General features: G+C 37.7%; 1 protein-coding gene across 1 annotated transcript in view; it reads left to right on the top strand.

Annotated features, from left to right (window-relative positions):
- Nucleotides 1–24,834, top strand: part of adarb2 (adenosine deaminase RNA specific B2 (inactive)) — a 788,873-nt gene that overhangs the window by 510,353 nt on the left and 253,686 nt on the right. Inside the window, exon 3 of the mRNA XM_039753536.1 lies at nt 8,527–9,473. Within this exon, the coding sequence (XP_039609470.1) occupies nt 8,527–9,473 (947 nt within the window). The remainder of the gene's footprint in view (nt 1–8,526; nt 9,474–24,834) is intronic.

The following is a 24,834-nucleotide window of genomic DNA, read 5'->3' as shown; positions in this document are numbered from 1 at the left end:
ATGTTTACTGGATTAAGAGAAAATATGCAATATGCATCATAACAAAATTAGACAGGGGCATAAATTTGGGCACCCCAACAGAGATATTACATCAATACTTAGTAGAGCCTCCTTTTGCAAATATAAAAGCCTCTAGATGCCTCCTATAGCCTTTGATGAGTGTCTGGATTCCGGATGGAGGTAATTTTGACCATTCTTCCATATAAAATCTCTCCAGTTCAGTTAAATTTGATGGCTGCCAAGAATGGACAGCCTGATTCAAATCATCACATAGATTTTCAATGATATTCAAGTCAGGGGAAGTGACGGCCATTCCAGAACATTGTACTTCTCCCTCTACATGAATGCCTTTGTAGGTTTTGAACTGTGTTTTGGGTCATTGTCTTGTTGGAATATCCAATCCCTGCGTAACTTAAACTTTGTGACTGATACTTGAACATTATCTTGAAGAATTTGTAGATATTGGGCTGAATTCATCCGACCCTTGACTTTAACAAGAGCCCCAGTCCCTGAACTAGCCACACAGCCCCACAACATGATGGAACCTCCACCAAATTTGACAGCAGGTAGCAGGTGTTTTTCTTGGAATGCGGTGTTCATCTTCCACCATGCAAAGCGCTTTTTGTTATGACCGCATAACTCAATTTTTGTCTCATCAGTCCAAAGCACTTTGTTCCAAAATGAATCTGCCTTGTCTAAACGACTCTGTTTGTGGCATGAGTGCAAAAAGGGCTTCTTTCTCATCAACCTGCCATACAGATGTTCTTTGTGCAAATTCAGCTGAATTGTAGAATGATGTACAGATACACTATCTGCAGCAAGATGTTCTTGCAGGTCTTTGGAGGTGATCTGTGGGTTGTCTGTAACCATTCTCGCAATCCTGCGCATATGCCGCTCCTGTATTTTTCCTGTCCTGCCAGACCTGGGTTTAATAGCAACTGTGCCTGTGGCCTTCCATTTCCTGTTTACATTCCTTACAGTTGAAACTGACAGTTTAAACCTCTGAGGTAGCTTTTGTAGCCTTCCCCAAAACCATGATACTGAACAATCTTTGTTTTCAGATCTTTTGAGAGTTGCTTTGAGGATCCCATACTGTCACTCTTCAGAGGAGAGTCCAAGGGAAGCACATCTTGCAACTGACCACCTTAAATACCTTTTCTCATGATTGGACACACCTGTCTATGAAGTTCAATGCTTAACAAGCTAATCCAATCAATTTGGTGTAGTAATCAGTACTGAGCAGTTACATGCATTAAAATCAGCTAAATTCCAAGGGTACCCAAATTTTTGCACAACCAGTTTTTCATATTTGATTTAATTTTATACAACTAAATACTGCTTCACTAAAAATCTTTGTTCAGAAAACACCCCAGTACTCAGATGTTCCTAGGAAATGAAAGACCACTGACATCGTTTTTGTTGAAAGTAGAGTAAATTATTATGCAGGCTGAGAGGGGTTCCCAAACTTTTTCATATGACTGTAACACTATATAACATTTTCAGACCTACATAATTAGATAAAGGGTGTTAGGGAACCTATCTAGTCCTAGGGGAAAGTACAAGGTACCCATCCATCATACACAAAGGACCAGTTAATAATTTCTAGTTAATCTAACCTACATGTGTTTGGAAATGTGCAAGAAAACTTGAAAACCAGTATAAAAACCCATGCAAATATGAGGAGAACATCAACAATGCCTTGGTACTGGGCTTAATTCCCAGACTCCAGATCTTTTGGCATCAGTGCTGTCCACTGTGCCATGTGATTAAATATTTTACTATGGTTTTATTAGTTTCTTCTGTCTATCAATTTTTGTGCCAGACAAATCCATTTGAGGGTCATGGGGCTAAATAGTTTCAGTTGGCAAATATTATGGACAAATTATGCAAAACAAGTGTTTCAGATGTGATAAATACATTCTCTTGGCATTCCATTGGCTGGCATTACACAATTGGACTCAACAATTCATTGTACAGGGTGGGCCATTTATATGGATACACCTTAATAAAATGGAAATGGTTGGTGATATTAACTTCCTGTTTGTGGCACATTAGTATATGTGAGGGGGAATACTTTTCAAGATGGGTGGTGACCATGGTGGCCATTTTGAAGTCGGCCATTTTGGATCCAACTTTTGTTTTTTTAATAGGAAGAGGGTCATGTGACACATCAAACTTTTTGGGAATTTCACAAGAAAAACAATGGTGTGCTTGGTACTTCCAGCTGAGCACTCATTAGCTGCTGACTCTCGCAAGCACAAGAGCTCAACCCTACAACTCCTTTCTGCAAAACAGTCAGATCAATTTGATTTGATCATAGTGAGTAACAGAGTCCTATGGCCGAGTAACTTGGAATGTCACAATAAAAGATTGACAGTGATGGACATGTGTTGCATATGATTACAACTTTCTGTGATTTTTTTCAGGTTGTATACATGAAAGCCATACTTGAAAAATTGTTAGAAAAGTCACATAGTGTGATGCTGCCTTCTGTGCAATACTTAAAAACTAGTTAAGTCCGTAGCATGCGTAATGTGTGCATAAGTCATGTATTGCAGAGGCACCTGCTAATTTCAAAGAATTGTACAGGCCAGGGAACGTGGACCTCCATTTCCGAGCTGCCCTACAGGCTTTCTGTTTTGAAGGTATTGGTGATTCATTTATCTAATCCACTGCATTTTTTTTTCTAGTTTTGGAATTAATCAAATATGTCTTAATAAACTCTGTTCTGAGTAAAAACTTTGTCTGAGTTTTCTACTTATTTGCCTTGCAAAGATGTCTGAATGAATGAAAATTGCATAACTCTTTATGGAAAACCATCAACAAAAACAATCATGGTATTACCACCTAAATACCGTAAATGAAGTTTTGAAAACCACGCCCAATCTCCCCTTATTGCTTTGACACACTTGTGACTTCACGGGGGACCCCCTCCCTCTTATTGCTTTGAAGTCATTGCGGCTTCTTGACAATTTTTTTGTTTCAATGCGGTGCACCAGGGAGATGGCTATAAAGAGATATGCGACACAATATGGAGTTCCTAAAAGGACCACCCCCAGTCTAGCCAATTATTTATTGCTTTGATGTGTCCGCTCCTTGTGGTGGATCTAATTGCTTCGGAACTGGTTTGATAATACTACTGATGCCTGAAAGCTAGTACTGATACCAGAGTTTCAATTTTAGTACCAGTCCAACACTGATGCCAGATTAGCAAAGGAATCCAATTATAGGGAGGTGGATTAAAGTAGGTCTACCAGTAGTATGTGAATGATACAGAGGTACCAGACATACTTACTTACTGACCCAGTAAAACTCACACCTAAAATAATAGGTGGCTTTTCAATTACCTGTATGTATTATAAACCACTAAAATGTAATACAATGAAAATTATATTGCTTCAAATACATTTTCTTATATAATCTGTTTATTTTAAATGTTCTCCACAACCATGAATTGGACAGGCAGGTTGTGACATTGGATATAGTTGAATGTGTATTTGGTATTCAGGGGAAATTGTATATGCCTTGTGTGTTAGTAAAGTACTTTTATTAAGAGTTGTTTATAATAATATAGAAATTTTCATTCTACTACATGTTTCAGTCAGTCTTTATTTTATGTAGCACCATTCAAAGTATGTAACATCATAAGTTGTTTTGTCCAACAAGAATACATTGCAATATCAACTTTAAAACTTAAAAGTACAATAAAGTCCACTGGGTGTTGTGTTTTACAAGAGGTAGATGCTTTATGAGAAAATGATTCTTTTGTTTTGAATCCAATTGCAATTCCATAAAAATACACACATGCATGCACACCCCTCATATTCAAGTGAAAAAGATAAAAATTCTTGGACATTGTATATATTTTTAGCACTTTGACTGACTGTTACAGGTATTTTAACATTATACATCTCTATATACAGTACAGGCAGTCCCCGGGTTACGTACGAGATAGGGACAGTAGGTTTGTACTTAAGTTGAATTTGTATGTAAGTCGGAACAGGTACATTATTTTCATAAATGCTATTGTTGACCGACTGTAACCAAGTGCTCTGCCAATGAATGATGGAGTTTCACCTCTCTCTGAACTTTTTATTATTTCTACTTTATTTTCCATGGTGATGGTTTTTCTCTTCTTTACTGTATCACCAGCACTTGCATCAGATTTGTGTTTCAGAGACATTGTTGAAGGGCGAAGACAAAAGATTAAGATGAGCTCTTCTGCACAGCGCTATACAGTACACGCTATCACAGTAGGAAGGCACCCGTCAACACGTCTTATGTACTGTCAAGAGACAACTTCCTGCTATGTGCGTAACAGTACAAGCAGGCTTGCTATTGAGAATGACTGGGGGCGGCGAGGGGGGGGTTCATCACTAGCCCACCTCACAGTCACCTCCACTACAGTGCCTGCAGCGCCTGCTCACCGAGAACGAACACAGTGTGGCCAAAGGCGGGTAGTGAATCGCCCAACCCCAGTTCAACAGGCAGCCATCCGAGGCACACTACAATGTTACCCCCACCACCCTGTTCAGCCACAACCGGGTCACTGCTTGCAGCATTACCAGCCGTGTGTGCTGGGCGGGCAGTGAAAAGCCTCCCTCCGCTCCATCCAGCCTGCGTTCAGTCAGGAGCAGTAGCTGCAGCAGCATAGTGAGCGGGCAGCAAACCATCGTCCTGCACACGAGCAATAGATGTGGCCCTGGTGACTATGGACCACGGGTCACTGCTTGCTGCCAGGAGCCGCCCGAGGGACACTACACTGCGCGAGCAGCGAAATCGCCCCCCTCCAGCCAGCGCTTGCAGTATCCCCAGGCCGAAGATGACGGAGCGGCAGTTACTGAGGTGCATGCGTCGCAGCTGCGTCCTCATTTGTAAGTCGTAGTTTGAATGTCTGTAACCTGGGGACTACCTGTATATGAAATCCAACATCTGTCTCTCTGTCTGTATGTCTGCCCGCTTTTCAGGAGAGAACTACTTAACAGATTTTGATGTTTTTTTTCTATAATTTGCTTGAACATTCTAGTTGACTTTGCAACTTCTCTCATCATGATAAGTATCATAGTTCAGTTGCGGCACTGATTTTTTTGCGCGAATCTGAGACACAGGCTGCGGGCTGAGGTGAGGAGGAGGCAAGACCTCAGGAGCAGAGAGCCAGGCGGGGCCATCCTGACTCATGCGACAGCCTCCATTCGAGTCATTCTACCTCTCGCCACGTGTTGGAGCGTACCTTAGCTTAGCTAACGATACCTGTTTGTTCAGAAGACATTATCATCTAGAAATTGTTAAAGAGTAACGTTTGACGTGTTTGAGAGAGAGATCACAGCTACATGTGTTTTAGAGGGTACCTGCTCATTGGTAGAGATACCATGGCCACGTGCTCTTTTACCCACGTGGGGGACACTCTCCCATCAGAGGTGAACACGATCAGATACAGTGGCAGTGTTTGACATTGGAGCGTACCTACCTTTCGCTTGGGCAGAGATTCTATGCCAACTTGATCACAGCTACATTCTCGATCCTGAGAGCAAAACCAAAAATATTGTATATCATGAGGCCCTTGGATATGAAAGCTATCCATATAAATTCTTCTCCATACAAATTATTACATTTTTTTAAATTTTTGTATTGATTTTCAAAGTTTGTCCTGTTTCACTACTACGCAGACGGAGCCACGAGGGACAGCTAGTAAATTATAAGCAACAGTAAAGACAAAAAGTATATCACCATCCTCATTAGCCAAATAAGAACTGGACCATATGTACATATCTTCTCCATTTTTGAGTGTTTTAATTTTATGCCTTGTTCGGGTGGCTTAGTTTGAAGAAAAACTGTGCAAAATGATAGATGGAATTTTCTAAAAAGCAGGTCGATGTTAAAACATAGGACAGATGCACAAGCTGGCTACAGTATGTAAGGGCTCTTCATTTTATTGTCTTTACAGATCATGTCCAATGAATGAAGCTGTAATCCAAGATACCTATTCTTCCTCCTCTTTCTCTGTTTTACCAGAATATTGTAAAAAGTTCTTGTGTGGAAAACGCATCCTAAATCGTTGTGTGTCTACAAATAACCCCAATTACAAAAAAGTTGTCATGGTATGGAAAATGCTAATAAAAACATGAGATTTGTAAGTTTCATTCACCCTGTACTATATTGAAAACACTATAACACACGTTTGATGTGTTACCTAGTGAATTTAATTGGTTTTGGGGTTTTTTTGATAATACACATCCATGCTAAACACACACCAAATAAGTTGGGACAGTGATGTATTTAAGTCTTTGCAACATTTTCATTTCTTTTAATAACACATTAAGTGTTTGAACACTGAAGACACAGGTTTGTTAAGTTTAGCAAGAATTTCCTCCCATTCATCCATAATGCAATAATTGTCTGGGGCCTTCGTTGCTGTATTTTGCGCTTTATTCTCAATCAGAGACAGGCCAGGACTGCAGGCAGGCCATGCACTTGTGATCTGGGTAGAATGCGACTCTTGTTACCCTGCTGGAAAATGCTGGAACTTCACTGGAAAAGACAGCTAATGGATGGCAAAATATGTAGTTCCAAAATTTGTACATATTTTTCTGCATTAATGTTGCCCTCACAGTTGTGCAAGTTATCCATATCATGGGCAATGACATACCCCCATACCGTGACAGATGCCAGATTTTGAGCCTGATGCTGATAACAGTTTGCATAGTCCTTTTTCTTATTGGTCTGGTGAACATGATTGATGTTTTTTTTCCCAAAAACTATTTGAAATGACTTGTCATGATTCCATTGTTATACTTTCCATCTCAGATGAGACCAAGCTCAGAGAAGTCATCTGCATTTCTGAACAATGTTGATGTATGGCTCCTGCTTTGCATACTAAAGTCTTAACTTGTATCTGTAGATGCAGTAGGGAATGGTGTTGACAGACAAAAGGGTACCAAAGTATTCCTAAGCCCATTCAGTTTTATCCATTACAGACGCATTACGGTTTTTAAGACCGTGACATCACACAGATCGGAGATTATGCATATTTAAAAATGGACTCCAGACTTGCTCTTTGTGCACTGAGATTTGACTGGATTTCTTGAATCTTTTAATTTCTTTGTGCACTGTAGAGTATGAAATGCCCAAAATCTCATTTGTCTTTGCGAAATATTGTTCTCAAAATACTGGATTATTTGCTGTTGTCAAATTGGTGAGTCTCAACCCAGCCTTGCTCTTGTAGGACTAGGCCTGTTTAACATTAACTTGTTATTTCAACTTGTCACATCACTATTAGTTCTAAACTACCCGTTCCAACTTTATTGAATTTTGAATACATTTTTAAAAAACAGTTCAGTTGTTTTCATTAACATTTTATGTGGAGTGGTGGCAATTCAGTTCAAACCGTATAAATGCCAGAAGTGATTCCACTCTGTTGAGTCCTTGAGCAAGGCCCTTATCCTGTTGTTTCTCCATCCTGGGAAGGACGTTAGCCTGCATCCAGCTATGCAATCAGGTCCTCCAACTTGCAAAGGAAAATTTAGGGGTTGGTGGCAGGATTGTCACTCCAGCCACTGCATGAAAGCTCACACTGTTCCACTCCATTCGAACTGGTGTGGTGTCCCCTGTTGCACTTGAGATCTAATTTGGGATCCAAAGGTTGTTTGTCCTGTGGTGGGTGTGATAATTTACTGTATCAGTGCCAGCTTCCAACCTCTCTCTCTCTATATATATATATATATATTAACATTTTCCATGTTGTCACAGCTTTCTTGTAATTGGGATTATATGTAAATACAGCAAAAATCAGATTTAAGTGTGTATACCATTTTAAAGAATACATCACAGTGATCTACTGATGATTGATTATTTATACTGTGTGCTACTGATGTGCCATTTTAAAAATGAGTGTAGCTTTGAGAACCTCCAAGGTTGACTTCATCTAATACACTTCCACTTCCACTGCTGACTGGTTCAGGAGGTGGCACATTTTATTTTTTTTACAAGATATGGCTTTCAATCCAGAAGTCAACTGCTACAATGGCAGTGTTTTATAACTGTTACTGTTTACTTTAGTACCGTTATTTAGCACACAGACAAATGAATCTGTGACCCTTTACAGCACTCAGTGTTGATCCTAACTCCTCTTCTAACAGCATCCAACAGTGACAGCATGTTTAATTTCTGAAACAAGTTATTTGATCTAAGCTTAAATCACATTTACCCAAAATCTAATATGTCCAGCATGTTTCTCACAAATCCGTGCACATCTCCACTCAAAGGTGTCAGTTATAAACAAGCTTGGTGTTTTGAGCATGCATTTAATTTAAAATATCTTGGTACATGGAAGAATTCTGTATTTGTGGCATGTGAAGCGGTGCATGAAGCAGGATCAGGCTAATGTGAGCCGATTTCATTTTCAGATGCTACTCAAGATGATAAATCTCCTAAGATATGAAGTGGATTTTTTTTTAAAGCACAGATGGATTTCTCCCTATTTCGGTATAAGGTTTTAATATTCACTGTCTTTTATTTCCTACTAACCAGGTACCAGCAGTGCAGAAGTCAAGGAGAATCGAAACGTAGACAATCTGGAGGAGTGCTCCATTGTGACGGTGGATCGTCAGTCGTTCTGCTGTGCCGATGCATCCAGAGGAGGGACGCCAGGTCTGAAAAGGAAAAGGCCTTTAGAAGAAGGAAATAGCCGCCATCTGTGCAAACTAAAGCTCATCTATAAAAAACTCTCCTGGTCAGTCACACCAAAGAATGCTCTCGTTCAGCTCAATGAGCTTAAGCCAGGTTTACAGTACAAAATGGTCTCTCAGACTGGACCAGTTCATGCACCTGTGTTTTCCATATCTGTGGAGGTGAATGGTCTCACATTTGAGGGCTCGGGGCCAACGAAAAAGAAAGCCAAGATGCGTGCTGCTGAGATGGCCCTTAAGTCATTTGTTCAATTCCCAAATGCTTCTCAGGCCCACTTTGCAATGGGGATGCTGAGCAACGCATCCACAGACTTCACCTCTGACCAGGCTGACTTTCCCGACACTCTTTTTAAGGAGTTTGAGCCTGCACCGCATGGCAACAGCTTTCCGTGCTACAAACCTACAGAAAATGAATTGCTTTCCAGTGCTTATCGACATGGGAGATTACTTTGCCACACGTTGGACTTAATGGTCCAAGCCAAACAAAACAAGCACAAGATGGTATCCCCGACCGAGAGCGAAAAGAATCCAGTGGAGCTGCTAAATGAGCTGCGACCTGGACTGAGGTACATTTGCCTCGCTGAAACAGTAGAGAGGCAACACATCAAGAGTTTCATAATGGCAGTGAGGGTTGATGGGAGAACATTTGAAGGCTCTGGACGCAGTAAGAAGCAGGCAAAGGCTCAGGCTGCACAGACTGCTCTGCAGGCCCTCTTTAACATCAGAATGGTACCCGAGGGAAAAACAAGCCGCATATACAGCAGGAGCAAATGCTGTCACTTACCGCAGGTGAGAATGCTGGCACACACTGCTGTCCTCGCCTTTGGTAGACTTGATAAAGAGAGCAGCAGGGTGGCTAAGGTGGTGGTGGCCAAGTCCACATTAACTGGGAGGAGAGGCCAATGTCTCAGCGTGAGAGTTAACTGCATCGGCTTTAGTTTGCAAGGAGGCTGTGGGCTGCATTTAGCGTAACATGCAGATCTGTATGTCGGAAGGAAGGCTCATGCAGTGTGTAAACAAAATCTGTTCACTCATCTATTGAAAAGGAAAGCCATGCTAATGAAGCAAATTATTGTGTGTCTGAAAGCAAAGGAAACACAGTTGCTTTCTAAAGGGATTTGTGCACAAGCAGTGTGGTGTTTGTGTGTGTGTTACTAGAAAATGATATGGGAGCTCAGTGTACAAGAACTGCATGCTCTGAATTGCAATCTGGCCTTTTCAAATTTAGGCAGAGACGAACATGATAGAGGTAAACATCAGGAGGTGCAGTTTGTAATAAAACAAAAAGAGGGACGAGCTGTGAATTTTGAAAAAAGTGCCATTTTAGATACTGTGATGACTCTGTTAATTGTTTTTGATAGAAACGAGTGAACTGTTGGTACAATCAAAGTCAAATTTAAAAACTTAACTTACCTGGTATATAACTAAATTAATATGTCGGCTCATTGTTTAGGGGCACTTAAAGGGGTGGATAGGATACACAAGCTTTCAGGGGGGCCCTCGTTTAAATGCACTCAGTGCAATATATTCTGATAAGAGTGTAGAGAGTTCCAGCTTCCTTTAGGGATGTATGCCAAAAAAGTCAATCAATCAATCAATTTTGTGTTATATAGTAATATTAGGATGACACCATCCAACATAGGAGCACACTTTAGAATAGATCTCCCTAATTAGAGGATAATTTGTGTTTAGTCCGTAACTATGCTGTTACTTGAACACACGTTTCAGGTTAGCATTTTATTGAACAGTGTGGCCTAATGGTTTAGATATTAGAATTTAAGCTGCATGTATGTTGGGTCAATCCCACTGGCTAACCGATCCAGCAACCCTGAGCAACCTGTTAAATATAATAAATACACCCATTGGCCACTTTATTAGGTAGGAATGGGTAGGACCTTTTTGTGTTCAGAACGGCCTAAATTCTTTAAGGTGCTAAAAAAAAACCTTTTCAGATTTTCATCCATGCTGACTTGACTATATTACAGTTCCTGCACATTTTCCAATCACACATACATGCTGCAAACCTTCCATTTGACTTCATCTCAGAGGTGCCCTTTTGAATTGAGAAGTGACGACTGTGCATGCCATTGAAGTGAACTGAGGTGACTGTCATGTTCATAATTTAACCTTGACATGATGCATGCTTTGTGACATGGAGGATTATTCTGCTTCAAATATCCATTTGAGAAAGGGTAGATTGTGACTATAAAAAGATGAACGTGGTCAGTATAATCCTTAGGTACAATGTGGCACATAAAGCAATGGTATTCAGAGCCCTAACATATGCCAAAAAAACATTTCCCAAACCATTACATTACTACCACACACAAATCTGTACCATTGACAAAAGGTATGACTAATTTTCTTTATGCCACATTCTTTCCCTGCTATTGGAATGTCACCGCAGGAACTGGGATTTGTCAGAGCCGGTGACATTTTGGTCATCCCCTTTTTATGATCACTTTTCCGCTGAAGCTTCATCTTTTTGTTCTTAACTGACAGTAGTGGAATCTGCCATGATGTTCTGCTGCTGTAGCCCATCTTGTTTTAACATCTGATATGTTCTTTCTAAGATACCTTTCTGCACAACACAATTGTAAAGTGGTGCTGTCTGAATATGTGTGGTGTTTCTGTTAGCTGGATCGAGTCGACCGTTCTCTGTCAATTCTAGCAAGAAGCCTTCTCTGAAATATTTCAACTTCCGTGTCTGACATCAAAGATCACAATCCTTTCAAAGTCATTTACATCATATGGTACATCTTGGCCATTGTATTATTTGGTAAAGCAACAAGTGAACCTCTTGACTATGTTGCATGCTCTGTATATTGAGTTGCAGCCACATGATTGGTTGCATGGCGGTGCAGACTATTTGTATTAATGAGCAAGGAAGCGGCCACTGAGTGAATATACTGTATAGCAGCTCTGTATTTGTAAGGCACCTTGGTTTGGTGATCACGTTTACATTACAAATGAATGTTTTTTAGGTTGGTTCCTTCCTACACTGATATTTAAGTTACAGAATTACTGCAGTGTTATAAAAATTACAATAATAATTATAAATACTGATCAGGTTGTTAATACCTTCATACTGCTTCTAGAAAACCAAAACAAATGTGTTAACAGCAGGAGTTCTCTAAGGGTGTGTTACAGTGCAAGAGTGCAGCACCAGTAATCAGTCCCCTAGCTCCTTATCAGCTCTAGAAGTAACCAGTACATCTTGAACATTTCTGAGGTGTATATGGATGGACAAGCAGGCATTAGCCATTATTAGTTGAACAGAACAGGCAATTGGGAAACAGAATACCAGTTTAGGTCACTCCAGAGTGCCAGTTGTGCTTCATTTTGTTCTTGTTAAATTTGCAGCCTTTATCTATTGACACCTTTTGATTTCAAACTTACAAAGCAAAGCAATGTTATGGTTTTAACAGATGCCATGTCTGTAATAATTAACTTTATGATTAATTAGCCTAAGTGCTTAGTTTTACCTAGCTATATTTATGTAGTGGGTTATGGTAAGAAAGCAAATATTTATGTGTCTTTTTAAATGCTGACCTTTTGACACTCCTGGCTGAAATGCAAGTGTCCCATCTGTCATCTACACTACATCTCTGTGAATTAATCCATTCTCATGAGTTATGAATTCATTATTTTTGCGTATGACTCTGACTTCCCTAATAGAAGTAACACCTTGTTGGGTTGAAACCATGAACACTACTTCTTTGTGTTTACTGTGATTTCATGAATAGATGTTTAATCCTACTTAATCTGTAATCTGCATGGCTTGTTGAAGAATTGAATCATTGATATGTCATGTAAGCTGGGCACGACTACCGGTTTATGTGTTGCTTCCTCTATTGAACATGATCAGTCTTTTGAAACTCCATAAATTTTATATGTTTAGTTGACTAAGGGCAGTATACCTGTACAATTTTGTGAACATCCACATAGCTGTTTTGGAGTAAATTGTAGTTTTTGTGGTGTTGGCCCTCCCAACTCCCTAGTGAAATTCTTGAAACTCCTTGAAGCCTATAATATAAATTGAATGAATAATAATGCAAATACAAAATTCTATGAAACTAGTCGTAACAGTTTTTGAGTGATGCCCGACTGATGCTTGATTTTATGTGTTGGCCCCCCATTATACCACACCTAAATCCCCCAGCTGCCATTGTTTCCACTAATTTACTGACTTGGAATGTAGCCTTCACTGTAAGTAGGGCTAAATTTTAACAATATGCCAAATTTATTACCGTCAGCGAAACAGTTGTGCCGTGATTATGCAGTTTTGGTTTCCCCTAATCCAATTACAACCCCGTTTCTTGATGGAACTTTTGAAAGGGCTTCAAGTTTAGATTTTATGTTGTACTAACAGTTATAGGAAGGCAAAATTTCATGAATTTCATTTTATAATGCATTTTTGCCCCCTTACCCCTTTATAACTACCTATTTTTGAATTGCTTTGATTTTAAGTTGGTTCATCTTTATTAAACATGTTTTGGAATGATACACACTTTTTGAGATGCACCTTCATTACATTTTTGAAACACCATATAATATATATTTTAACATGGACTACTGGCAACCTACATCCAGTCCCGCCCTCCAGAAATGACCCTCTGTCTGCCGCAGCCAGGTGTTTCTTGGGCAACCCCTTGGCCTGGTGCAGCCACTCAGGTCCCCAACAATGAGGATCTTATGTGCCAGATCACCCTCTGGGAAACACGCTACATGGCCGTAGTGCCGTAACTGACGCACCCTTACAATGCAAGTACCTCATTCAGGACTCCATGAACAACTGCTCATTCGACACAAAGTCAAAACAATGGTACCCAAGGATTTTCTGGAGAGACACAATACCAAAAGAGTCCAGTCTTCTTCTTAGGTCACTGGATAGCGTCTATGTCTCGCAACCATATAGCACAACAGGATGCACCAGGACTCTAAAGACTTGGACCTTTGTCCTTTTGCATAGATATCGGGAGCGCCACACACCCCTTTCCAGCAACCTCATGACCCCCCATGCTCTCCCAATCCATCTACTGACTTCATAAGAACAGTCACCAGAGACATGAATGTCACTGCCAAGATAAGTAAACCTCTCAACAAGGTCAACACTCTCTCTGCAAACAGACACACTGCTGATGACTGTGCCAAAGAAGTTAGTAAAGGCCTGGATCTTGGTTTTTATCCAGGACACTCGCAAGCCCAGACCCTCAGACTCCTCACTCAGTCTCTCAAGCAACCCGATCAGAGCCTCCATTGACTCCGTGAAGATCACAGCATCGTCAGCAATGTCAAGATCCGTGAATCTTTCTTCACCAACAGATGCCCCACACAGAAAAATAAAATCACAATACATTTATACATTTTTATTGACACATAAAGTAATATGGTATAAAAATGGATTTAATGAGTGCCTTTTCATCACTCTAATCAGTAAACATTTTACCTGAAGTTTGGATAAATTGTCAATGCTTATATGTAAGGCGACACCTAGACTGGCAGTTTAGAAGAGTGAATGGCTGTATTTCTTTTTTGCATTGGTTGCATGTAACTTACAGAGGCTGATGCTACTTCCATGTTCACATCTACTCAAGGATGACTTCTGTATAGATTGTGCATGCTCTTCCTGTCAGCCAAAATAAATTTTAGCAGGCATTGAGTTATTTTTAAATAGCATCATTCACTGTAGGATGGAAGAGAGGTTGAAAATATTGAAAATAATTGGGCTTATAGGCTTATTGTCAATAATACATCGTAAGGCTGTCACATTTTCATCTCTATTTGGAATACAGCATATGAGGGGCGTTTTTTCAGCTCTATTTGTTAAGAATTTCAAAAACAATTGACATCACTTTTCTACATAGTCTCCTTCCTTTGTGATGCAATTTTCCCAGCATCGTACCAACTTTTTAATGGCCAATTACTACTCCTCCCGCCTTCACTGTTTCCAACGAAAATATAAAAGTGCAGAAACTTTTTTGAACATCCCTTGTATGTATATTACAATTTATATTCAAAATGTGCCTGAAAATTTCAAGTGTCTCCGATAAGTGCCGCCTAACGAACTCTGTAATCACTGTAGCTATATGAGAATTTTGTGATCTACATTTGGAATTCACAGTTACTTTTAGGAACAGCCTATTTGTGCTTCTGGATGCATTGCTAGTATTATTATCCATAAAATGTACATCCTTTAGTTCAATAAGAAGTTTTTTTTTTCTTGCACTGGATGTGCCCTGATGGTTTGTATCAAAATTCCTCCATCCAACATTTTCTCACAATGCATATTTTTCTGTGCAAACCATCCATATAAATTGTAATCTCCCGGAGTCAGGGAAATTGGATCTCAACACGATCAGTCTCTAGAGTTTACATGTTCTCTCTGTAACATTGTGGGTGTTCGTCTTGGTACTTCCCACATCTCAAGGTTGTTTGATGACTTAAAATAATGATGATGGCTAGCAATGTGTGAGTGTCAGTGTGTGCATTAGTGTGCTAAATGATTGAGCTGTCTAAGTTGGGCTTATACTTTGAGCCTGGTGCTACTGAGATAAGCTCTTTCCTGACCAAGCCTAAAAAATGAAAATGCTATATAACAGAATAAACTCTATAGACAGAAATAAAAGTAGTTGATGAAAAAAGCATATTCTGATTGACAGAAAGTTATCAGGTTTTTGCTTCACTCTGCAAGTTAATGCAGCCTGTGATGTTGCCATACTAAGAAAATAAAAAATCAGAAAAGACCCCCTACCGAGTACAGGTGCTTAGATTATGTGTTTACTATGTGCTACCTGGGTGCGACAAGTCTCAACAGCTGTGGTAGAGTCTATGTATTAATTTAGGTTAAACAGAGTGGAAGTAAGCTAAACATATGTGGTGGTATTATTCTTATATACAGTTATAATAAATCTATTTTAAGTGAGTGAATGCCATATATATGATTGTGTGTACATATCTCTCCACATGACGTAGATGGACACTATTCTATGAACTGTGTGTGTACTTAGATTTTAGGGTTATCTTAGTATTGTCTATCATTTTTTTGTTGTTGTAGGAACAAGACAAAAAGCATTTGTTGGATATACCACTTACATATTAATTACAAAAAAGTTTTTCAATTGTACTGAAAAATCTATTCACACAACATTCTCTCAGGCCTATGGTTAGAATAAGTAAATTGTTGGCTGGTGTATTCTGTAGTGTCTTTAATTGTAACATTCCACCTTCTAGTGTCCTTGTACTTGCATTTCAAGAGCAGCAACGCTGCCTTGACTCTTACCTTTATCCAATGAATATAACTTGATGGTATTAAGATATGTACAAGAGAAGCCAACAGACTTAAATGTTATTCCGTATGGCTGGCTTTGTCCTGGGCACTAGCCTGGGCTCTCTGCAAGCAGTGCCAAAGATCAAGTTACTGTTTATCATGAATAATGCATCTTACTGTGTACATGACTGTCTGTTCAACATGGAGACCAGTACAAGACTGGCTCTACTGTGCTTCAGACAGCACTATCTGAGGCCTCTTTTACCTGCTGCCATTGAATTCTGCAATATAACTTCTATCTAGAACTGTGGATTATAATCTCAGTCCTGTGGGACCCTTGTGGCTGCAGGGTTTTGCCACAACAACATCACATTATCACATACCACAATATCAAAATTCTTTATGAGATGTCAAATATACAGTTACAAGAAAAAGAAAACACATTTTAATAATAAGAATGAATAAACACCAAATATAATAAATAAGAATAAGTAAATAATGCACCTACCTAACAGATGTGTAAGTACTGTAATAGAAAAAGTAGAGTCATTTTATATATTTTTGTTTTTAAGTCTCTAATGCTAAGTACAATAGTCTGGCCAGAAGGCTGTGGAGGACATGGAAACAAAAACTCCAGGGTTGAGATGTTAAAGATTAAAAAAAAAAAAAAATCTGCAGGGGATTCATAGCCAAAATGCTGTCCAGCCCCCACCAGGCATTCTACCAAACATAAATGTTCTTAAGTAGTTTCTTGTTTTTTGAGCTTCACCCTCCAAAATGTGAAGCTGTGGGTTTTGTCGACAGTTGGAGTATCTGCTTATGTTTTAGCATCACACGTGGCTATAAATCACTTTGATCAAGCAATGGTGGTGTAGCGTGCCATCACAGAAAAACTGGAAAAGAAAGCAGACGTTAATAATGGTTGCAAATTCATGGTGTACAATCTATTAGAAGCAGAACTAAAATGCTGTTAAGAAAAAGCAAAATTAAAAAAGTGGGTTTTTAGAAGTTTGTTAAAGTGTTCCATGGTTATTAGCCTGGCATATCTCTGTCGGTAAAGTTTTCCATATTTTTGGTGTGTAACAGTAAAAGGCAGGCTTACAACTTCTTTTTTATATTTAGTTCTTGGAATAATAAGCAAACCATTATTAGAAGATCTGAGGTTACTTTTCTTATGTGTAAACTATTCTGACAGAACAAAGCACAAACTTAAATGTCATATACAGTATGATCTCATTCCCTAATATAATGTGTGCTGGTAAAAATGAAGTCAGGATGTCCTAGTTTAAGGGGCAGGCAGTTTCAAGAACTTTTTTCTTGGGCTGGCACTCCACAAATACAGGAAGGAGCAAGATTATTTAGAGGTTTATATACCACTAATAACATTTTAAAACAATTATAAAGGACAGAGGTAACCAATGTAATGAGGCTGCCTCTCACTGAAGTCATTGTTTAATGACCGTTTTTTTTTTCATCTTTTTCTGTTCTGCATTTGGAGAATAGAAAAAGTGAGATATTTACGTTCATAAGAAATTTAGAAACATTTTTCATTTTTACATTGCTATCAGTTTGGCTTTTATCTGTATTACTAATTGAGCTTTTTGAAAGGATCAATCCTAAAAGGCTATTCTAATGCTCTGCCTTTTGCCACATTGCTAGCATGTTGAGCATTTTATCTTAGTTGGAGACACCCTCCAGTGTGCAACAGAAAGAAATATCTTTAAGTATCTAAAACTGTAAAAAAAAATAAACTTTAATCAAGAGGGATATATCTACCTAGCTGTTGTGTAAAGCTTTTCTCTTTCAACCTCCAGGGTGGCCTTAGATGATTTATATCAGATTGCTTTTTTAGTATTTTACTTAATAGGAGAAAGTGGAGGAAAACAATTGTGCACATTAAAATAGTGTAATAATAGTGTATATAATATAGATGATAAAATGTATTGTAATGCTTTCCTTAAACTTTGAGATTTCTATCCTAAACTCCTTTAACTTTAGAAACAAACTTAAAAAGTCTACGGAAACTGATTGACTTAACTCATAGACAACACAACCTAAAGAAGGCTAAAGTAGTTTCACTTACTCTTAGTAAAAACAGAAAATATTATAAAAATGTAATAAGAATCTATCACTGGTTCTCTTGCCTGCATATTATTTCAGGACATTTTCCATACTAGTTAGTCACTATCCAGAACATAACCTTCTTCTGAAATGGATATACTGTACCAGACTTGAAAAACCAATTTCATTGTCTAACTGGTTGCTTTGACCTTCAGCGGGTAATATTACATTGGCTGATTATTATTTTCTGTTTTTATTATTATTATTATGATTATTGTTATTACTTCCATCAATGAAGCCTTTAGAAGCTTGTAACCTCAATTCCTCTGAGTCAATCAAATTTGGCACTGTAAATTGAAGATGTCTCATTATATATTATTGTAGCATAATGAAACTGATATCAAATTGTCCACAAAAATTATGTTACCAAACAGGAAGAAACATAAAAGGTAGGGGTCACCTTCAGAAGCAAAAAAGAGTACAGAACGTAATCTGAGGCACACAGTAACCATTTCCTGGTATAAAGGTAGAGACAATGACTGTAAGAAATGATCATCATTATTTTCATTTTACTTTTCCTGGTGAGGGTTGCATTGGAAACACATTATGCTGGGCTGACATGGCTACTCTATTTTCAGCAATTTCCTTCTCCTCTCAGGGTATTTCCAGACTTTTTATCCCAGGTGGAATATATTATCTATCCAGTGTTTTTTGAGTCTTCAATTCTGTCTTCTCCTAATGGGCCAGACCTTGTGCCTTACAGTGGTGCATCTTAAATACATTTCCAAACCATTGCAATTGGCTCCTCTCAGTTCAGAGAAGCAATGTGTTTTACACCAAGGTCTTCTTGCATTGTAGAGTTTATAGAGCGATCAACTAACTCTGAGCAGGAGTGTTTATTTTGGTTACTTGTACTTTCAGTTTTCCTTTCTTCGTTTACTTCCTCAAAGATCACAAACTTAAGTCAGATGGAGATGTTGATTAGCAAGTAGATTGAAATATTAATCTAAGGACGTAGCTCTTGCATCACCACTACAATCTGATAATGTCCGTAAAGGTGTTGCTTCTTCAGCGATCTCAAGATCACATCTACCCGCAATTATAAAACAATATCCCAAGGTACTTGAACCCCTCAACTTGAGCTCCAACCCTTAACCAACAAAGACATGCCACATTTTCCTTGAAAAGACATAGACTTCAGATTTGGAGGTGCTAATTACAACACAACTTGTTTTTTTGCATAGCGCTGTCCACTAAGTGCAGGTACAGAGAGCTTCAATTCGCATCTCATCTAATTCTCATCCTAAAAGCATCATCCTCCAGGGATCTCAACATCAACATCATCTACAACAGCAGATATGCAGATCTTAGATTTCCAAGCTGAATGTTCTCCAAGCTTTGGCCGTGGGTTGATAACAAGTCAATGAAAATCACAAACAAGAAAGGAAATGAGAGACACACACCAGCAACAAATGCACCGTACAGTACAATGCCCACATTGAATTGCCTTAACTTTAAAGATAGGTTTGGTATTCAACACTTTTGTTGGATATATTTGGTAGGTTTTAAGGCTGTTTTTATTTGTTTTGTTTTTTTTCATGTTCAATTTGGTGCCCCATAGACCCCATTTTTTTATTTATAAAAACGTGCTTCACTTAAGAGCACAATTTCCTGTGAAAAATTTATGTATACTAAGATTATGAAAAAATAAAGTTGACTTGAAATATACCAAACTTATCCTTTAATACCAAACACTGGCACACAGTACTGAATGGAATAGCAAGCCATTGTGCCAACTTCCACAAGAAGACAATTATAAGCTTTTCTAAGTCTACGACATGTAGACAGAATTGATGTCTGTGTAAGAACAAAGAGCACATTTGTCTCGCTTAAAGCTGTCCAAAATGTTTCCTGGGCAAGATCCAACCTGCGAACGCTGCAATCAAGTCCCAGCCTCACTGGGTCACATGTTTTAGGCCTGCACCAAATTAACATTATTCTGGATCAAAAAAATTTAAGTGCCTTTCAGACAGCCTTGGCGTCACAATCCCTTCTAACCCATTAACAGCTATGTTTGGTGTTCTTCCGGATGGGCTTAAAGTGGAGAAGGACAAACAAACTGTCATTGCTTTTACTACACTTCTGGCACACCGACTTATCTTGCTCAGCTGGAAGAATCCTAACTCTCTTCTTTTAAGTCAGTGGGTAACTGATGTTTTATACTATTGAAATTGGAAAAAATCTAATTCTCAGTTAGAGGATCTGTGTAGAACTTTTTCAAAACTTGGCAGGATGTAATCAATAATGTTTTAGAATAAGCTCTTAAAGTACTGAGGAAGTAGATTCTCATCCCATTTCTTTTTCTTCTCCATTTATCTTTATCTGCCTATTAAACTTATCAATTTATGTATTTTTACAAGCTTTAAGTTTTATTCCGTTGGCCATGCTCTCTTTCTCAGGGGTGGGGGTTGATTTGTTTTCAGTCCTAGTTTTTGTAAAAATTGATCTATTTGTATGGAATGATTACAATAAAATCAATAAAATTGGGAAATTCTGGGAAACCATTTCAAGTCCAGGAAAGGTGGACAGAACATTGCACAGTTTTTCCCATGCAAGGACTGGAAAATATTGACCACAACTGTCAAAATTATATATGTCCAAGGTAGACAGAGAATTTGTAAGTAAATCTATAGAGACCATATCTTAAACCTTGTAATGTTTCCATGTAGAATATCAAAATAAGTTTATAACTTGAAATACTTCTAAAAAAAGTTTACATCAGTATCATGTGCTTAGTAGAGCAATTTGGCAGCTCTACATTGAGTGTGGGTTTGTGTGTGAGTGTGCACAGAGAGGATCTGGTGTGCCACACAGGCTTGTTTCCCATGTTATACTCCGTACTCCTCCCAACCCTGAATTATATAAGTGAGTTAGAATGTGTGTGGATGGAAGAATTATAATATATTTGAATGTATAGAGAACACTTTCCAGTCTTCTATTTATTATTGACATAATCTGTGACAGTCAAGTAATCTTTTCTTATAAAGCACCATTAATAAATAGCATCATCATTACGTTCTTCCTAACTTACAATATAGTGTCAAATGCATACATTTTAAGAATACTAAAATAAACATGACAAATAGATAAGTAAACAAATCAGTACTTATACATTAAAGAAGCTAGGAATTGGTCCTGACTAATCTCTGACACTTATCAAAATAAGCTTTGCAGATTATTCATAGTTACTTTAAAAACTACAAGAAGGGTGCAGTGCATTAAATATCACTTTATTTCTCATATCTTTATAATACAGAACTATAAAGGCAAACACACAGTGTTTAAAAATATTCACCTTCTCATCACCCCTTAGACTTTTTTCATAGTTTATCATGCTACATTATCATTATAAGTTATTTAATTGGAATTGATCTAAAAAAAGAGCTCAGTAATGAGAGTGAAATTATTCATCTAAATTCATTATAAATAAACACATGTATTTATCTCCATTTTATTATATCTAACCTAATTAATTTCTGATGCAACCAACTGTCTTTTGAAAAGTCACATAATTATTTAAATGGTGTCTACCTGTGCACAATCAAGATGTTTTCCCAAGTTCAGCTGAAAAGCACCTATCATATCTTTAGTCCCTCATCTGATTAGCAAAGCTGTGATTAAAAAAAAAAAAATCACAAAGAAATAAGGATTAATGTTATTGAAGAGCACCAATCAGAGAAGCCAAATGCTTAAAAATGATTAAAAACAATATTGCAGTGCATCACTTATACATCTATGATAACTAACTCTGTGCCAATTGTAGCCAGTTAACTTAACATGCTAATTTTTAGACATAAGAGTATTCCAGGGTTCATTAATTAATAATTTTCAGTTTGGTTATTCATTATATCAACATGCATAATCTTCTAAGCAACATCTTTCCACCACTCCTCAGGAATTATCAGGTTCTCTCATTCCAGTCTAACCTGGTATATTCCCTACAGTGTGTCCCAGATCTGCACCTCATTCTTCTTCTACTGCACTATACCCAGTGCCTCTACTGAGGCAACTAGTGAGTATCCTAACTATATGCCCAAACCCCCTCAACTGGATCTTCTTGGTCTGAAAAAGTAGCAGTTCTACTTTGCAGTTCTTCCATATTGCTGAGTTCTCATGCTGTCCTGGACAATGATCTAGCAATAATGAGCATGAACCCCCATTTTAGGTAGTTGCTGAAGTAATTGTATTGTTTCAGACACGTTGTCTAACGCTTGAGCCATATAGGTTAGGATCGGAATGTAGATTGACCTGTACTTTGAAAACTTGGTTTGAAGTCTTAGCCTCCTCTTCATTACAGCTGTTATGTAGAAAATCCACAGAACTATGCTACGCTCCAATTCCTTTCTTACAATAACCTCTACTTCCACTTATTAATAAAACAGTGCTGGCTCAGAATGCTGCAACATAAGATGCAATTACAAACTAAACAAATTGCATAATGAACACACGAAAATGTAATTTGAAGATACTGTAATCATCAGGTCTCCTCTTGATTAATAATTAATATTAATAATATAGTTAATTTATAAATTAATTTTTAATTAACATTACTACTATCATTGATATGTGGCCAGTTGACAAATGTGGAGAGGGAAAAAAATGCAGTCAGTAGTATCTCTCGAAAAAAACAAACCTCTGGAGATCCATGATTAGTTATCGTTATGTTTGAAGAAGGAACTTTAAAATATGGAGATGACCAGGATGAGAAACACCAAAGAAACAAGCCAAATAAATTGTTAACAGATGGTCTATTGTCAGTTCTAAGTGCAAAAAAAACAAAAAAATCAAGGTTGAATGTCAGAAACAAAGAACTGAAAATGACATGTAAATCCAAAACACAAAACACTTGGAAATTTCTTAGATTTATTTGCTTATATCCTTTTTACCTGTGCCAACACCAAGAGATGCTGCATAGCAATGTTGTGGCAGCCAATCCTCAATATGGCGATGTGCAGATAAATCAAGATGGCACCGATATAAGTCACCAAAAATAATTAACCATTGGAAAGATTACTCTTACTCTAAAAACTATTGCCATAAATGGATTCTGTGACGTAAAAATATAAAAGGATATCATTTGTTGAGACCAGAGATTAGTAAAACATGAAAAAAATGAATAATGAATACAAATCATAACAATTATAACAGAAAGTCATTGACACAGTAACAGATTATCACAGATCTATACTGTGTTGTAGTCTGGGGCCCTAAAAATAAAAAACTTTTTTTTTGACGTTCTGTTGTGGAGCTGTCTTCACTATCAGAAGGTAGAGAATAAGAATAGTTCAGATAAGTTCCATAGAGTACAGCAATTATTGCAAACCAGGACAGTTTCTAAAGTCATAGTAAAAACCTGTTAAACATTGTGCCACATAGATGAGTACAGATAGTAAAGGTTCCATTATTATTAAAAAAAATATCTATATATATTTTAAAGATGTTATATTCAACTATTCTAGATGAAAAATAATTACATTTCACATGTTTTTTTTTTTGTTTTTTTTTTTACACAGATTTGTGTTCCAGTAAACATGTGCACTTTAATAACTCCACAAATGAAAAAGTGTGATTTGCAATAATTATATAATCTTTACTAAAATGTGTAATAGTAGTAAAATAATTTGTTGAACCTACACACAAGCCCATATTTTTCAAGATGCATGCTAGCTAAGGATACCTGAAGAAGAAGAAGGACATTAAAGGGTTACTAGTTAAGCAAAGACCTCATTATGACTCTTGTTTCAGTGAAATGTGCACAGGTGTGCATAGAAGAAAATCTGTCCTGTAATCAGTCTTTGTAATTATTATCATTTATTCTAGTGGGCAGCACACCTAATTCAAGAAATGAATAGTAAGGGAGTTTTCATCTAGCCACTAATAGTGATATGAAATGCAGGGAGTTCAGGCATGGTTCTTAGTGTTGAACTTTTTAAATGTTGTTATTTTGGCCCTGCTCATGGTCAGGGGCATTTTCTCTCTAGTCAATATGTACAGTGGATTCATAAAGAATTCAACCTCTTTCACTTTCTGCACACTTTATTATGGTGCAGATTTATTTTAAATGGATACATTTGCCATTTTTGTGCATAAATCTACACCAGGGTTGCCAGATACCCCAATTTGAGTGGGATTGTCCCAAGTTTAACAGACAAATTATGAGTCCTGCATTGCCTCTGAAAATCCCAATTGAAACAAAAATTTTGTGTAGAAAAAAAAAATAAAATCAATTTTTACATTGAATAACTAGATAGCTTTTTGTAGACAACCTAGCGTACTACCCTTTATGAATAAAATCTATAATTCTCAGCTGAATCTGAGTATTTGAATTGTGTGTGTTTGTGTACATTATGTGCTTGTGTCGTTGTATGTTTCTCGTGCTTATCATGGCTGCTCATGCTCGTGTGTAATTTGTCTTGAAAATGATATTTGTAAAAGCTTTTCAGCTAACAAGGTAGTTTGTATTGGCAAATCTGCATTATATTTACATATAATACATATGTCATATTATATGAAACATAAAACATGTTGCAAGCTATATCAAACATACCCATACTGTTTTCTATATGTTCTCTTCTATATACTGTATGTACTTATTTACATATACTTATATGTTTGGATTATACATTGTAGACACTAGAGGCGCTGTTGCCCCGTTAAACCCACCAGACAGATGTCCAGAACACACATTTTAAAGCACAAAGAAGATTTCTTTAATATGTTTCTTCAGATCTAGTGCACAAAGCACCAAACACTCCATAA

This window comes from Polypterus senegalus, chromosome 5, assembly GCF_016835505.1.
Source record: "Polypterus senegalus isolate Bchr_013 chromosome 5, ASM1683550v1, whole genome shotgun sequence".
NCBI classification, from domain to species: domain Eukaryota; kingdom Metazoa; phylum Chordata; class Cladistia; order Polypteriformes; family Polypteridae; genus Polypterus; species Polypterus senegalus.
Note: the sequence above shows the minus strand (reverse complement) of the source record. Positions and strands in the feature narration are given on the sequence as shown.